Source organism: Procambarus clarkii, chromosome 90 (assembly GCF_040958095.1).
Source record: "Procambarus clarkii isolate CNS0578487 chromosome 90, FALCON_Pclarkii_2.0, whole genome shotgun sequence".
NCBI classification, from domain to species: Eukaryota; Metazoa; Arthropoda; class Malacostraca; order Decapoda; family Cambaridae; genus Procambarus; species Procambarus clarkii.
The window spans coordinates 13,003,674-13,020,646 of NC_091239.1; the positions used below are offsets into that span (position 1 = coordinate 13,003,674).

The 16,973-nt window shown below is 42.0% G+C and overlaps 1 protein-coding gene across 1 annotated transcript; it reads right to left on the reverse strand.

The window, feature by feature from the left end:
• Positions 1-354: 354 nt before the first annotated feature.
• On the reverse strand, positions 355-13,341 carry LOC123751848 (cytochrome P450 2J6). Its single transcript, XM_045733927.2, has 12 exons — positions 13,211-13,341; positions 11,690-11,783; positions 9,911-10,034; positions 7,652-7,782; positions 6,890-7,059; positions 6,390-6,535; positions 5,851-5,938; positions 4,361-4,481; positions 3,965-4,145; positions 2,729-2,847; positions 2,227-2,367; positions 355-1,564 (listed from the first exon to the last, which is right to left on the reverse strand). The coding sequence occupies exons 1-12, from the start codon at positions 13,313-13,315 to the stop codon at positions 1,365-1,367; spliced, it is 1,620 nt and encodes a 539-aa protein (XP_045589883.1). The 5' UTR covers positions 13,316-13,341; the 3' UTR covers positions 355-1,364.
• Positions 13,342-16,973: the final 3,632 nt, after the last annotated feature.

Genomic DNA, 16,973 nt, shown 5'->3' on the forward strand with positions numbered 1-16,973 from the left:
CAAGTGGTGATTAGCAATGATATAGTACGGTGGTACAGTCGGGTTCGGTCTCGACTCACAATTGGAATATCCGGGTTCGAATCCCGGTTAGGACAGAAATAATTGGGCGCTTTTCCTATCACCTCATGCCCCTGTTCACCTAGCAGTAAATAGGTAGCCAGGAGTTAGTCAGCTGGTTAGGGGGGTATTGTATTTTGGGTCAGTAATTCGCTCACGATATAAGCTTAAGTTGTATATATACACTGGCTATCTGTCCCCTCTCGACACAATGAATTATTATGAGATTATTTCGTAGAAAAAACTAGTTATACTGTTACTGATAATAAAGATAATTGGAATTACTAAAATGTAATGATCTCGCCAATTTTATTTAAGTTTACCATCGACGACATCCAATTTCTATGTTTATTATAATTTTTACCAGTGACTTAGGTATCTGGAGAATGCCCCCCGAGCGATTCTGGACGCGGGTTCGAATCCTCGTCACGGCTCTTGTGGGTTTCTTCATGGAATAGTTGTTGGTTATTTTAACTCGAGATTTTCCTAGCCAAAGGTGAAGCTGTTTACATAGTCACCCTGCCAGTTGCTGACCCATGTACAACTGTGCTTAACCGACTGATTCATAATTGATTCTGCCCGAAACGCTGCGCGTACTAGTGGCTTTACAAGATTGTAAATACTATGCTATGTATTCTCACAAACCCAATGTACCTTCTTGTATATAAATAAATAAATAATAAATAAATAATTGGGCTTTTGATCGGCCTTATCCACTGGCCGAACCTTACACAAAGTTACTTAGAGGAGACTTTAAAGTTACATAGAGGAATAGGATAGAATTACCCTTTTCTTTCTTTACTTTGAATTTGATAGAAGAGACATGGTATCTTTTCCCCACAGCTTACCAAGATATCCATGGATATCTATAGGCAATACAAAAAAAGATAATGTGATGTATTTAAGGAAATATTTCAATGTGATGGGATTGAACTCTCGTCTTTGACTGTTTCTGGAGAGTGCAGAGACGCATGTTCAATCCCAGTTCATTGCTATAACATTTCCTCATTACTGAAAGTATATTGGCCAAGTATATCGAGTGTATAAAGTATAATGAGTGACAATAGGGATACCATATATATATATATATATATATATATATATATATATATATATATATATATATATATATATATATATATATATATATATATATATATATACACGAAGTTACATTGGGTTTATGAGAGTACATAGCATTATGTGTTTACATTCTTGTAAAGCCACTATAGTAAGCACAGCGTTTCGGGCGGATATATGGATTATTTCAGGCGTGTAACCTACGCCTGAAACAATGCACCACCATCTTATCGCTTGAGGGTGGGTGTGGGGTCGTCCTTCCTGCTAGTAGCGACGACTGTATAGGAAGGTGGTCGGGTAACGATGTTACTCTTGTGCCAGACGACGGGGTCGTCTGAGAGCCTCCAGGAGAACTTGTGTACCAGCGTCGTGATGAAGAGGAACAGCTCGAGACGGGCCAGCGACTCCCCAAGACACACTCGTTTACCTGTGGGTGGGGAAGTCGAAGGTGTTAACCCGAGAAGCTTCGTTCGGGTGGGGAAGTCGAAGGTGTTAACCCGAGAAGCTTCGTTCGGGTTGGGAAGTCGAAGGTGTTAACCCGAGAAGCTTCGTTCGGGTTGGGAAGTCGAAGGTGTTAACCCGAGAAGCTTCGTTGACATGAGTAAACATTAGTATTGATCTCATACTTACGCTTCGCCGTCACAAAGGTCTCGGTACTGGGGAATGATGGTTATTAGGTGGTGGTGTTTACAGGTGTTTAAGTGAGAGCTTTCTGGGGCTATCAAGGATTTGGTAACATGTATTTTTTGGCAGGTTTTTTATATATGTATTTTGGTGACTGTCATTTTGTCTTTATCTGTCTGGATTTACCTGTCTGTTTTTCTCTTACTGCTTACATTTTGTGCTTCAATTATTTTTTCCCTTTTGTCTTTCTCTCATCTCCTTTTTAACTTTCCCCTCTCTTTTGGTCTCTTCCTCCCCCCCCTCTCTCTCTCTCTCTCTCTCTCTCTCTCTCTCTCTCTCTCTCTCTCTCTCTCTCTCTCTCTCTCTCTCTCTCTCTCTCTCTCTCTCTCTCTCTCTCTCTCTCTCCTCCCCCTTCACCTTGCGGTCTCTCCACAACACACAAACACCCATCACAACATCCCTCACCGGAGCCGAAGGGCAGGAAGGGCTCGGGCTTGAAGACCTTCCCTTCAGGGGTCAGGAAGTGTTCCGGCCAGAACCTATCTGGGTGCTTCCAGTACCTGGGGTCCTTCAGAGCGCCTGACAGGTTGAACAAGACGCACGTTCCTGTCACACACAGAGAAGAATGGAATGTAAACAATGGAATTTGAATTGTAGGCGATGGGTCGCAATAACGTGGTTAAAGTATGTTGACCAGACCACACACTAGAAGGTGAAGGGACGACGACGTTTCGGTCCGTCCTGGACCATTCTCTCAAGTCGATTGAGAATGGTCCAGGACGGACCGAAACGTCGTCGTCCCTTCACCTTCTAGTGTGTGGTCTGGTCAACATTTGAATTGTTCATTTTTGGTCGAGAGGAAATCATGAAGGTACGTGAAAGGTTCGTATTTGGAACACTAATATGTGAGAGGTTTGGGAACATCAGTATGCTACTTGATGAGAGGACGGGATGGATAGAGCCTGACCTTTGGGGATATTGTATTCACCAAGGACAGTATCCTGGGACGTTTGGTGTGGGATAGAGATTGGGACGAGGTCCCCCACCCGCTGCACCTCGTAGATAGCAGCCGTCGTGTAAGGTACGCTGTAGAAGGAAGTAGAAACTCTTAAATCAAGTTCACAAATGTTCAAGTATTTCTAAAGGGCAAATAATCATTTTTGGAGGAGAAAGTAAACTTGATAACAGTTGATAAGATTCGAGTAAAGATGTAGAAATATAATTCGATCATCAACAGATAAAACCAAAATGCTTCATGCAGGTCGGCGTTCAATCCCCCGACCGTCCATACAAGTGGTTGGGGCACCATTCCTTTCCCTCCGTCCCATCCCAAATCCTTATCCTGACCCCTTCCAAGGGCTATATAGTCGTAATGGCTTGGCGCTTTCTCCTGACAGTTCCCTTCCCCACATTGGATCCTGTTTCCCCCCCCCCCATTGGGGATCCTACCCGACTCCCCCCTTCTTGAAATCCTTCCCCTACCTCACTTGCTGCCAATAGAAGGATGTATTTTTCCACTACTAGAAGGTATAGGAGCATAAGTCTTTGGATTCCAGTTTGCTAACTCATTCTGTGCCTTGGCATAGTTGCTGTGTCCCCCCGTAGAACACTAGAGGCTAATTGCTTTACAACCACCTCCTCTATTACTGCTGGGTGAACAGGGGCCAACAGTTATAGAGTGATTTTCAGTCGCACCCAGGGTTCGAACCCGGATCGTGAGTTGGTGAGGGTGTTAACTGCAACTACAAGCGTCTTAGCACAGTTTTCTCTGAGACTTAGGTACACATTTAAGAAATATCATGCACTTAGTGTGTGACACGATGATTTAGACGAGTCACCCCTCAGCCACTATATCCGAGGGGTGACTCGTTTAAATCTGTTTATTTTTTATTTTTTTGAGATATATACAAGAGTTGTTACATTCTTGTAGAGCCACTAGTACGCGTAGCGTTTCGGGCAAGTCCTTAATCCTATGGTCCCTGGAATACGATCCCCTGCCGCGAAGAATCGTTTTTTCATCCAAGTACACATTTTACTGTTGCGTTAAACAGAGGCTACAGTTAAGGAATTGCGTCCAGTAAATCCTCCCCGGCCAGGATACGAACCCATGACATAGCGCTCGCGAAACGCCAGGCGAGTGTCTTACCACTACACCACGGAGACTGCTAATGAGGAGACGACATGTGACAACTTGCTATCTTACCTGTCCATGTGGTCCAAAGTGGGCAGGTTATCGCGGCCCACCACCTGGTCCAGCTCCTCCTGCATGGTCTGCTGGACCTTCGGGTTACTGGCCAGCAAGTACACGGCCCACCATAGACTGGTGGAGGTCGTCTCACTTCCCGCCAGAAACAGCTCCAGGACGTTGGCCTTAAGGTGAGGTACTGAGGGCAGCAACACCAAAATAGAAAACTATGTTATTATATATATATAGCCAGTGATATCCAAGTGCTGAGTCATGATTCCCTGGTCACACTCATTTTTGTCAATTATCTTTACATTTTATTTGTTATCAAGTTTGTCTTTGTCTTTTAATATTGGAATATAATCTGAAAAACATTCGATAAATTCAGAGTGAGACTATTGAGATCAGACTCACGTGTAAGGGGCGTTTCCCGGCCCTCCTGCGCCGCCTCCTTCATCTCCAGCTGGTAGGCGCCGATGTAGCTGGTGCTGTCATCCACCCCGCCAGTCTCCAGCTGGTGCTGGGCCATCTCCTCCTGTGAATATCAGTCTGTCACCACCCAACCTGGCCTCCTACACACAACGTCGCATTTCACTCTTATGCGTTACATAAAGGCAAAACTTGTACTAGAAAATGGAAGCGGCTGGCGGAAGTGACGTACTGTCCCGTTTTCTCTTTTGGATCCTCTAGTAAGTTAGGAGAAACCACTTTAAATTGACCACGTTTTCTTGTCATTGGGAAACCTTAGAAGGACAGACTGCTTCATCTCCCTTTAGACTGACAGGTCACACTCTCGATCTGATTCAAATTTATACAGATCAAAGTTGTAATAATAATAATTTAAACAATGATTTTATTTCGGACACGTATCCAAGACTTCGCGAAAAAGAGAATGACCAGGAACTATACTGAAGGTTATGAGACAGTTCACTTGAATGGGTCAAGGGTCATTCATGGGGTCAAGGGTCATTCATGGGTCAAGGTCAAGACAGGAACTATCAGGGGAAAGCACCAAGCCATTACGACTATATAGCACTGGGAAGGGGTCAGGATAAGAATTTGGGATGGGACGGGGGGAAAGGAATGGTGCCCCAACCACTTGTATGGACGGTCGGGGGATTGAACGCCGACCTGCATGAAGGAGACCGTCGTTCTACCGTCCACCCCAAGTGATTGGGAGGGTCAAGAGAGTCCTATCACTTTGTTCTGTAGGAACCTCCTATACCGTACAATATCAAGCAATTTTTGGTAGTCAAGGAAGATGCAATTCACCTTCTATACTTCTTCTATATCATCTTGTTATAGAATCTAAATAATGGACGAGTCTTACAAGTCTTGCCTTCTCCAGTGAGTGTGTAATTTAAGTAACTTGATAACTGTCATTAACACAAACCAACACTCCCTTAGACGCCTTGGACCAGATTCACGAAGCAGTTACGCAAGCACTTACGAACGTGTACATCTTTCCTCAATCTTTGACGGCTTTGGTTACATTTATTAAACAGTTTACAAGCATGAAAACTTGCCAATCAACTGTTGTTATTGTTATAAACAGCCTCCTGGTGCTTCGGAGCTCATTAACTGTTTAATAATTGTAAACAAAGCCGCTAAAGATTGAGAAAAGATGGACAGGTTCGTAAGTGCTTGCGTAACTGCTTCGTGAATCTGGCCCCAGGTTGGTAAGTGGTTGCGTAACTGCTTCGTGAATCTGGCCCTAGGTTCGTAAGTGCTTGCGTAACTGCTTCGTGAATCTGGCCCTAGGTTCGTAAGTGCTTGCGTAACTGCTTCGTGAATCTGGCCCCAGGTTCGTAAGTGCTTGCGTAACTGCTTCGTGAATCTGGCCCCAGGTTCGTAAGTGCTTGCGTAACTGCTTCGTGAATCTGGCTTTGTCTGCCTCAACCAACCTCAATGAACTTGAGAAAGTCCACCATGTATCCTTCAGTCTCCCGAATGATCTTCAAGTTCGGGAAGAGCTTCTTAAACCAACGCCATCTGTAAACAAACAAACAATTAGGACCTGTGAATGAGACAAAAAGAAAGTTAACATATAATAACAACAGTAATTATGATAATAAGAGAACAAGAACCACGTGAATAAAACATTAAGTCCTGAAAATAAATTGTCATCCACATTTATGTGGAGATACACATATTATTCGCCTGGGCTGTTGGGGGGGCTCGAACCGTGGTGCCCAGGCGTGTGTGTAAGGCCGAAGCTCTATCGACTGGGCTATGAGTAGACTTAATAAGGATAGTTTCCTTAACAAACTACATCATTTTTAACATAGATATATCTCATCTATATCTTATATGAAGCCAACCCCCCATCCCCTTAGAGCAGCATGTCAGGATATGTTCCTCCACGACATGCCCTCAGAGCAGCATGTCAGGGCATGTTCCTCCACGACATGATCCTCCAGGATAAAAGTGACATGTAACTTACTGGAGCGCAGGATGGAAGGGGTTGAAGGACTGGATCATCTTGTTCACCTTGTCTACTAGTTGGTGAAGTCGAGCATCAGTGTGGGAAAACCTTTTGCCTATAACCAAGGCCCAGATGACGTTCACAATGCTCTTGTTGAACACCAGCTGTAAGGAGAAGATTGTAAACAGGGATTAGACATTATACTTTCTTGACTAGCCTTGGTTGGACTAGCCTTGGTTGGACTAGCCTTGGTTGGACTACCCTTGGTTGGACTAGCCTTGGTTGGACTATCCTTGGTTGGACTAGCCTTGGTTGGACTAGCCTTGGTTGGACTAGCCTTCGTTGGACTAGCCTTGGTTGGACTAGCCTTGATTGGACTAGCCTTGATTGGACTAGCCTTGGTTGGACTAGCCTTGGTTGGACTAGCCTTGATTGGACTAGCCTTGGTTGGACTAGCCTTGGTTATACTACCCTTGGTAAAGGAGCTCAATCCAACAATGTAGAAGAAAGGTACTCACTCCAATGTCCAGTTTCTGGCCTTGTCTTCGGCTGAAGTATTCCAGGAGGTCCTCCAGTTCGCTCCTCATGATGGGTTCAATACTCTGGCGACCGAAGCCCAGGTCCTTCAGGGACCTCAACGTGAAGCGTCGCTGATTCTTCCACACCTCCCCGCTGGTGCTGATGATACCTGAGGGAGTGGCAGACGAAGGAGTTAACGCTGAGACGACTTATTATGTAAAACATGGAAATCCTGATCGAAAATGAAAAATCCTGATCGATGATCCGTTTTCTGTCTTCTGGACATGATGGGGGACTCTGCTAGACGACGACTCTTGTATAAGGCTAATGCTATGAAAGTCCTGTTTTAATGAAAACGGGAAGAGTAACAAGAGACTAGTCATCTGCTTCTTTAGAGAGACATGGAGAAATGCTACTATCCATAGTTACTAGTATGTGGATCTACTACCACTGAAAAAGAGTTCATACGGGATCTAATACCATATCGTAAAACTACAAACTATTCCTTTACTACCTTCCACACAAGCTTGTGTACATTGTACATGTACTTTGTGTACATGTACTTTGTGTACACGTACGTACGTACGTGTACATGTTACGCAACAGTAAAATGTGTACTTGGATGTAACACCGATTCTTCGCGGCGGGGATCGTATTCCAGGGACCTGCCCGAAACGCTACGCGTACTAGTGGCTGTACAAGAATGTAACAACTCTTGTATATATCTTATCTCCTGTGTTGTCAGAGCCGCAGCAACTCACCTAGACGAGCCCATTTGTCTCCCATGATGATCTGGTCTCTGACATCAAAGAGCAGCAAATCAATGCGATCAGAGAAGACAGAAGAGGCCAGCGCTGTCTTCATGATCTCCACGTCAGTGATTAACACATTCCTTCCAAAACATTATAAACATGATTAACAGTACAGTTTAGAAAATATTGTAACAAAAACATCATTCATATGCATATTGATGGGATGTGTGGTCAAGGTTCGAGGCCAGAAACTTGGCGCCAGCCTCACACAATTTTTAACAGTCATTGCTGTTGGGTATGTGCTCAACATGGTTTGCTCAGCACTTTCTATCCATAGTTAGGTTAAGTTAAGGTCTGGTTAGAATGGGTTAGGTTAAGTTTCATTACGTTTGGTTACGTTAGTAAATATATTATTGACGATAATGTGAAATATGGAAATCGGAAATTATTTCAGTGTACCCGAGAATTCCATTTACAGAAAACCAAATTCTTCAAAGAAAACATTTTCAGCATATAGTTTATATATCTTAAACCAGTGATTTATAATACAATAAAGACATAACTTGAGAATAATCTCTGTTTAGGACAAAAATTCACTTGCGAGTTTACATGTAGACTAATACTGACACTCTAATATGCTTTCAGACCATCACAGATAAGTTATAACCATCTAGTTAACTAGTTTCCAGACCAGCTAGTTAGCTATCTAAGTGGTTTGATGGGTGGGGGGGGTGTTCTCACGGTAATGGATTTACTCTGAAGACGGGCTCCAGGTTCGAGTCCTCCGCTTTGACCGAAAGATTTTATCAATGATTACAAAGAGTTTGTTTCCCTTTCAAGTCAACATGTTGAAAGGACTAAATTCAAATGTCTATTCAGGTAAAGTACATACATCCAAGATGTGATACAAACATTGGTGGATTTATAGATAAGAGCTAGTACATACAATGCCTAAAGCCACTATTACGCAAAGCGTTTCGGGCAGAAACACAAAATTTCTTAGATTTTCTTAGATTAATTTAATTAATTAATTAATTTAATTACACTTTCGTGCTTTGGTGACAACATAGTCGTCACCAACGTTCCTACTGACTACGCTGGCGTGCCGCGCTCGCGAGTCACGAGAAGAAATATTGTATAAAATCCATTTATTATCCGATCAACTTGGGAATAGTTTACAAATGTTTGCCATGAAATTTACGTTTTCTCTAATAGCCGAACAGCTTATTAAAGAGAACGGCGTGGCAGTGAATCATCGTGGTAAAACAATTGTATTAATGACGCGACGAGTATAATCGACGTAGTTTTTATATATGTTGCCGATCGAACGCATCCTTATGTGACCTTTAATACTTATGTTCTTATAGAACATTCTATTGCGAACACATAGGAACAAAAATGATATACATACATCGAAAAATAATGTCAGGACAGTGAATTGAATATACACTTTTCAAAGCGAGTTTCGCCGATATGCCGCCGCGGGAAACACTTCGGCCAGTTCGCACTGTTTTGGGTGGGCTACGACATTGAATCTATATTTATATGCATATGTTCGTGTAGAGAATTTTATTGCGATTTCAGGGATACCAAAATTAACGCTGTAGCACAAGTGTGGGCTTCACAACCATTAAGAGAGTGGAAACATTTTGTTGCTGTTTGGCGCTCTCGGCAAGTGATTTGAATAGGTTTTTATTTGGTGTTGATATACCTTATGCTTTGGCGGCATTTTATAGGTATGTTCTTATAGACAATTCTATTGCGAACACAGTGATACTAAATTTAAATACGTGCGCCTACAATTAGTGTCAGGACAGTCAAAAGAGTATACACTTTTCGGTCTTACCGCTTAGGCGCGCGCAACGCCGAAAGCACATTGAGTATTTTTTTTTCAGAACTCCTCAAGCGCGAAAGTGTAGATTAAGGACCTGCCCGAAACGCTGCGTGTACTAGTGGCTTTACAAGAATATAATTACTATGCTCTATGTATCCTCACAATCCCAATGTACCTTCTTTTATATATATAAAAAAATATGCCAGTGTCAGACCACGGAGGAAAATTGAAACAGGAATTTCCTTAAGTACTTTCGTATATTAAATCTTCAGAAGGACTCCTTCTGAAGATGTATTAATATACGAAAGTACTTAAGGAAATTCCTGTTCCAATTTTCCTCCGTGGTCTGACACTGGCACATTTTTAATCACGTGTTTATTTTCGTGATATACACACACAGAAATAAATATATCAATTAGAAACCACGAACTAACCATCTACCGAAGGTCTTGAAGCTGAGAATGCCTCCATACTTGTCAGCGAACTTCTGCAGCGCCACCGGCGGGCTGTAAAGGAGGATAGAGACAATGTTTCCCAGGAGAGGCAAGGCGAAAGGTCCTGTAGTTAGAGGGAGAAAAAGAAAATATGAGAAAAATTAAAATATAAAATAGGATACGCTAAAATATGTTTTCTTTGAAAAAATCTGGTTTTCTGTAAATGAAAGTTTTGGGTATACTGAAGTAGTTTTGGGATTGTTATTAAACTTTGTTGGAACAGTCTAGGGGTTTGACCGAGCGTTCTGGGGAATAGCAGATGTGCAATATTGGGATTTCTTTATGTATTGATTATAATACAACAGTAATGGTAATAATTCCCTAGGATACAACCCACAACAGTTGGCTAACTCCTCACAAGTTGACGGTGACTCACCCCATAATACAACAATACAATTCATTTAATACAAGAATACATCCTTCCTATGAACAGCTAAACTGTTGCATTATACAGTAGATGGTAGTACGCACATATGTAGCTCTTTATGTAGACCGAAACGCTATGTGTACTAGTGGCTTTAGGTATTGTATGTACTAACTCTATCTACAAACCCAACATTATATTTCTAACTCATCTATGTACTTTTCCTCAATAAAAATTTAGAGTTTATGAGTTGTATGGCTTATGTTTGATGTCAAATGTTTCGGCTATGTCCAGTTTCCAATTGTCTCTCTCTCTCTGTCCACTATTCTGGTGGAATTAATCACACCAAATGAGCCACAGAGATATTAGAAAGAACTTTTTTAGTGTCAGAGTGGTTGACAAATGGAATGCATTAGGCAGTGATGTGGTGGAGGCTGACTCCATACACAGTTTGAAGTGTAGATATGATAGAGCCCAATAGGCTCAGGAACCTGTACACCAGTTGATTAACAGTTGAGAGGCGGGACCAAAGAGCCAGAGCTCGACCCCCGCGAGCTAGCAAAGAAAGATCTGGTCTGTTAAAGATCACATATCTATAGATAACCAAATCATCACTGGAGATATCCTGGCCACCAACACCTGATTTCTAGTCAAATTCGGCGATAATTGGAGATTAGATATAGCCGAAGTACTGCACATCAAACAAGCATCCAATTATTGGCATATATGGTTATGTCTTGTTATGTCCCATATCATTTGCAAAACTAAGGTGGAACAACCAGTCTATACCATATATACTGCCTATAGTCAGAGGCTGATAGACCTTATTAACGTTACAGTGGTTGATAGATCTTGATAACCCTACAGTGGCTGATAGACCTTAATAACCCTTACAGTGGCTGATAGACCTTAATAACCCTACAGTGGCTGATAGACCTTAATAACCCTACAGAGGCTGATAGACCCTAATAACCCTCCAGTGACTGATAGACGTTAATAACCCTACAGAGGCTGATAGACCCTAATAACCCTCCAGTGACTGATAGACCTTAATAACCCTCCAGAGGCTGATAGACCTTAATAACCCTACAGTGGCTGATAGACCTTAATAACCCTACAGTGGCTGATAGACCTTAATAACCCTCCAGTGACTGATAGACCTTAATAACCCTCCAGTGGCTGATAGACCTTAATAACCCTCCAGTGACTGATAGACCTTAATAACCCTCCAGTGGCTGATAGACCTTAATAACCCTCCAGTGACTGATAGACCTTAATAACCCTCCAGTGGCTGATAGACCTTAATAACCCTCCAGAGGCTGATAGACCAAAAGACCAAACGAGACAGTAGTGACCTTGTGGGAAGCCAGAAGGTCTGAAGTTAGCCATGCAGCAGAGAATGACCAACACAGTCACAGCCAGAGCGATTGTACCCCACATCGTCACTTGCTATAGGGAAGAATAAATAGGTTAGCGAACTGATGATGAACGTGAGAGATGATTGTGATGATGAATTGGGGGGGGGTAGTGATGGTGATGAATGGGGGGGATAGTGACGTTATATATATATCAAGATATCATTATTAAATTCGTCTGCTCGATGTGTATGAAGCACTGAACTCAACTATTAGTACACCATGGGTACTGTACACAACCACCAGTAGACCATGGGTACTGTACACAACCACCAGTACACCATGGGTACTGTACACAACCACCAGTACACCATGGGTACTGTACACAACCCCCAGTACACCATGGGTACTGTACACAACCACCAGTACACCATGGGTACTGTACACAACCCCCAGTACACCATGGGTACTGTACACAACCACCAGTACACCATGGGTACTGTACACAACCCCCAGTACGCCATGGGTACTGTACACAACCCCCAGTACACCATGGGTACTGTACACAACCACCAGTACACCATGGGTACTGTACACAACCACCAGTACACCATGGGTACTGTACACAACCCCCAGTACACCATGGGTACTGTACACAACCACCAGTACACCATGGGTACTGTACACAACCACCAGTACACCATGGGTACTGTACACAACCCCCAGTACACCATGGGTACTGTACACAACCACCAGTACACCATGGGTACTGTACACAACCCCCAGTACACCATGGGTACTGTACACAACCCCCAGTACACCATGGGTACTGTACTCTACCACCAGTACACCATGGGTACTGTACACAACCACCAGTACACCATGGGTACTGTACACAACCCCCAGTACACCATGGGTACTGTACACAACCCCCAGTACACCATGGGTACTGTACTCTACCACCAGTACACCATGGGTACTGTACACAACCACCAGTACACCATGGGTACTGTACACAACCCCCAGTACACCATGGGTACTGTACACAACCCCCAGTACACCATGGGTACTGTACTCTACCACCAGTACACCATGGGTACTGTACACAACCACCAGTACACCATGGGTACTGTACACAACCCCCAGTACACCATGGGTACTGTACACAACCCCCAGTACACCATGGGTACTGTACACAACCACCAGTACACCATGGGTACTGTACACAACCACCAGTACACTATGGGTACTGTACACAACCCCCAGTACACCATGGGTACTGTACACAACCCCCAGTACACCATGGGTACTGTACTCTACCACCAGTACACCATGGGTACTGTACACAACCGCCAGTACACCAGGGATACCAACACAATACACATTGTATATATTTACACAAAATCACATTCTCCTCCCATACAAAACCACTGGAACATCATGTTCAGTAAATGTATCATGAAATACACTAAAAAAATACTAATCTATACAATATCATTATGCAAATGAGGGTTGTCTTACCTGGCAGTAGGAAGGTGTATTAGTGTCGAAGATGCTGGTATGGAGTGTGGGGGGGAGTAGCATCTTGAGATCTGGTCCTTGAGATAAGCTTGTTGGTCGTGTCATCGTGAGAATGTTGTTTTGTGTGTGTGTGTGTGTGTGTTTGGGGGTGTGTGTATGTGTGTGTATGTGAGTGTGTGTGTGTGTGTGTGTGTGTGTTTGTGTGGGTGTGTGTGGGTGTGTTTGGGGGTGTGTGTGTGTGTATGTGTGTGTGTGTGTGTATGTGTGTGTGTGTGTGTGTGTGTGTGTGTGTGTATAGGATAAAAATATACTATTTTGTGGGTTTCACTCTTTCTCTCTCTCTCTCTCTCTCTCTCTCTCTCTCTCTCTCTCTCTCTCTCTCTCTCTCTCTCTCTCTCTCTCTCTCTCTCTCTCTCTCTCTCTCTCTCTCTGTAGCTAAGCTGGTTAAAGCGGCGGCCGTGCCTAAGACCCATTAAAAAAAACTTTTATTTATTTATTTATTTATTTATTTATGCATATACAAGAATGTACATAAGGAATGTGAGGATACAAATATGGTAATTACAGTCTTGTAAAGCCACTAGCACGCGCAGCGTTTCGGGCAGGTCCTTAATCTAAGAAAATTTTAAGGAGGTAAATACTTGCAAAATTTATAGACAAAAAAATGATAACAGATTACATGGAATGAAAAAAAAAAAAAAGATGAGAGAAAATTATAGGTACAGTATATTAAAGCACATAGGTAGCTATGATTGATTGCAATGACAGCTTAAAATGGTAGTTGACAACAAATTGGTAGGCACAATACAGCAGAAACAATATAAGATTGATTGCAATGACAGCTTGAATGGTAGTTGACAAAAATTGGTAGTCACAATACAGCATATGGCTAGCACATAAAAGAAGACAGCAATGAACACAATGATAAGGTTTGATATCACATAAAAATTAGGAGATTGGGTACCACTAGGTACAGAGCAAATTTAAAGCTCAGTGTAGGAAACTAAATAGATGAAGTTAGGTACTTTTTGGCTTTGCTTTTAAATAAGGCAAAAGTTTTACAGTTTTTCAATTCACTAGGGAGTGAGTTCCATAGACTAGGTCCCTTAATTTGCATAGAGTGTTTACACAGATTAAGTTTGACCCTGGGGATATCAAAGAGATATTTATTTCTGGTGTGGTGATAATGGGTCCTATTACATCTGTCCAGGGAGAGTTTCAGAGCATGGTTTGCATTTAAGAACAGGGTTTTGTAAATGTAGTTGACACAAGAGAATGTGTGGAGGGAGTTAATATTTAGCAAGTTTAGAGATTTAAACAAGGGAGCTGAGTGTTGTCTGAAAGCAGAGTTAGTTATTATTCTGATAGCAGATTTTTGCTGTGTGATGATGGGCTTAAGGTGGTTTGCAGTGGTAGACCCCCATGCACAGATACCATAATTAAGATAGGGGTAGATTAGTGCATAATATAGTGAGAGGAGAGCAGAGTTAGGAACATAATATCTGATTTTGGAGAGTATACCAACTGTCTTAGAGACTTTCTTAGTTATGTGTTGAATGTGGGTGCTGAAGTTGAGTCTCTTGTCTAGGAATAGGCCAAGAAACTTGCCATCATTTTTATTACTGATGTTAATGTTGTCTATCTGTAGCTGAATTGCATTTGATGATTTGCTTCCAAATAAGATGTAGTAAGTCTTTTCGATGTTTAATGTTAGTTTGTTCGTTGACATCCATAAGTTGACTTTTTTTAAATCATTATTCACAACATTATTTAGTGTATGTGGGTTGAGGTTTGAGTAGATAAGGGTAGTATCGTCAGCAAACAATATAGGTTTGAGAATATTAGAGACATTAGGCAGATCGTTTATATATATAAGAAATAGAAGAGGTCCTAAGATGCTGCCCTGTGGCACTCCAACGGTAATTGGTAGAGTGGAAGAAGTTGTATCATTGATGGTTACATATTGGTGTCTGTCACTAAGATAGGATCGGATGTAGTCAAGGGCAAGGCCTCGGATTCCATAATGCTGGAGTTTAAGTAAGAGGTAGTTGTGATTAACAGTATCAAAGGCTTTTCTTAGGTCAATGAAGAGTCCAATCGGAAACTCATTTTTGTCAAGGGCTGAGTAGATAATGTCAAGGAGACTAATGATTGCATCATTGGTACTCTTTTGGGACCGGAAGCCAAACTAGCAGGGGCTGAGTATGTCGAATTTTACGAGGTAGGAATAGAGCTGTTTGTAAATAATTTTTTCAAATATTTTTGATAGAATGGGTAGATTTGATATTGGTCTATAATTGTTTATGTCCGCCGGATTGCCTCCTTTATGGACTGGCGTTACTCTTGCTTTTTTGAGGATATCAGGGAAGGTGTGACACTCTATAGATTTGTTGAACAGTAGTGCTATGGGTGGGGCAAGGGCATGGGAGGCTCTCTTGTACACAATGGACGGAATTTCACTGGTGTTCCCTGCCTTGGTTTTTAGAGAGTGTATGATGGACACAACATCTGCCGGGCTGATTGGTGAAAGGAGAAGAGAGTTTGGATAGCTGCCTGAGAGATATGTGTTAATATGTGTCTGAGTCTGTGGGATTTTACTGGCAAGATTAGCACCAACCGATGAAAAGAAACTATTAAATTCATTTGCCATTTCTAAATCAGTTGACGGTATATCCCCATCCTTGTAGAGTTTTATTTGGTTATGTGAGTGTTGTTTAGTTCCTAGGATACTAGAGATAGTTTTCCAAGTGTTTTTCATGTTGCCTTTTGCTTCATTGAATCTATTCACATAATATGCAAGTTTTGCCTTTCTTATGATACTGGTAAGCATTGATGAGTACCTTTTAGCTACTTCCTTTGAAACTAGGCCAATCCTAACTTTCTTTTCATATTCATGTTTCTTGTTGATTGAGTTGAGAATGCCACTTGTGAGCCATGGATTGTTTAATCTTTTGTCAGTTACTTGCTTTGTAAGAAGGGGACAATGAAGGTTGTAGAGGCTTAGAGTTTTGGAGAGGAAGAGGTTAGCTAATGAATTTATATCATGGGTATTATTGAATTCAGAATCCCAGTTAATATTGTGAAGTGCCTCTGTAAGATTGTCTAAAGCTGATTCACTGTGTAGCCTAAATGAAAGTTTCTTGCTTTTTGGTGGTGTTATGTCCATGTTCGCTATGAGAAAGGTAGGATAGTGGTCAGTTGTTCTGTCGTAGATTATACCAGATACAAGGGGAGCTGTTATGTTTGTCCATATGTGGTCCAAGGTAGTGGCTGATGTTTGAGTGACTCGGGTAGGTTTGGTGATAGTGGGGATTAGCATACAGGAGTTCATGCTGTTAACGAAATAGTCAACTTGAGAGCAGTTTTGTTGACCCAGGTCAATATTAAAGTCTCCTCCCAGAATGATGTGGTTTTTGTTGAGATTGTTGTTTATAATAAGATTCCTTAGGTTGTCTGAGAAAGAAGCTATGTTAGTATTAGGAAATCTATAGATGGCTCCAATAGTCAAAGAGGATTTAAGGGATTTAATTGTAAACTGAGCAAAAGTATATTCACAGTAGTCATCTCTGTCACTAATAACACTGTTGCAGATAAATGTATCTCGGTAATATATAGCTGTGCCACCACCTTTTTTATTAGGCCTACAGTTATGAATGGCTTTATAACCAGCTAAGTTGTAGAGTTGGGTATAGTCTTTATTTAGCCAAGTTTCTGTTAAAATAATGAACGATAGGTTAGTACCTAGTGCTGTGAGTAGTGCATT

Coding starts and splice junctions, on each gene's coding strand:
- LOC123751848 (XM_045733927.2), bottom strand. CDS start 13,315: ATGACACGACCAACAAGCTTATCTCAAGGACCAGATCTCAAGATGCTA. Junction 7,060..7,651: donor AGACAAATGGGCTCGTCTAG/GTGAGTTGCTGC, acceptor CCACTCCCTCAG/GTATCATCAGCACCAGCGGG. Junction 2,848..3,964: donor ACTTTGGACCACATGGACAG/GTAAGATAGCAA, acceptor TTCCTTCTACAG/CGTACCTTACACGACGGCTG.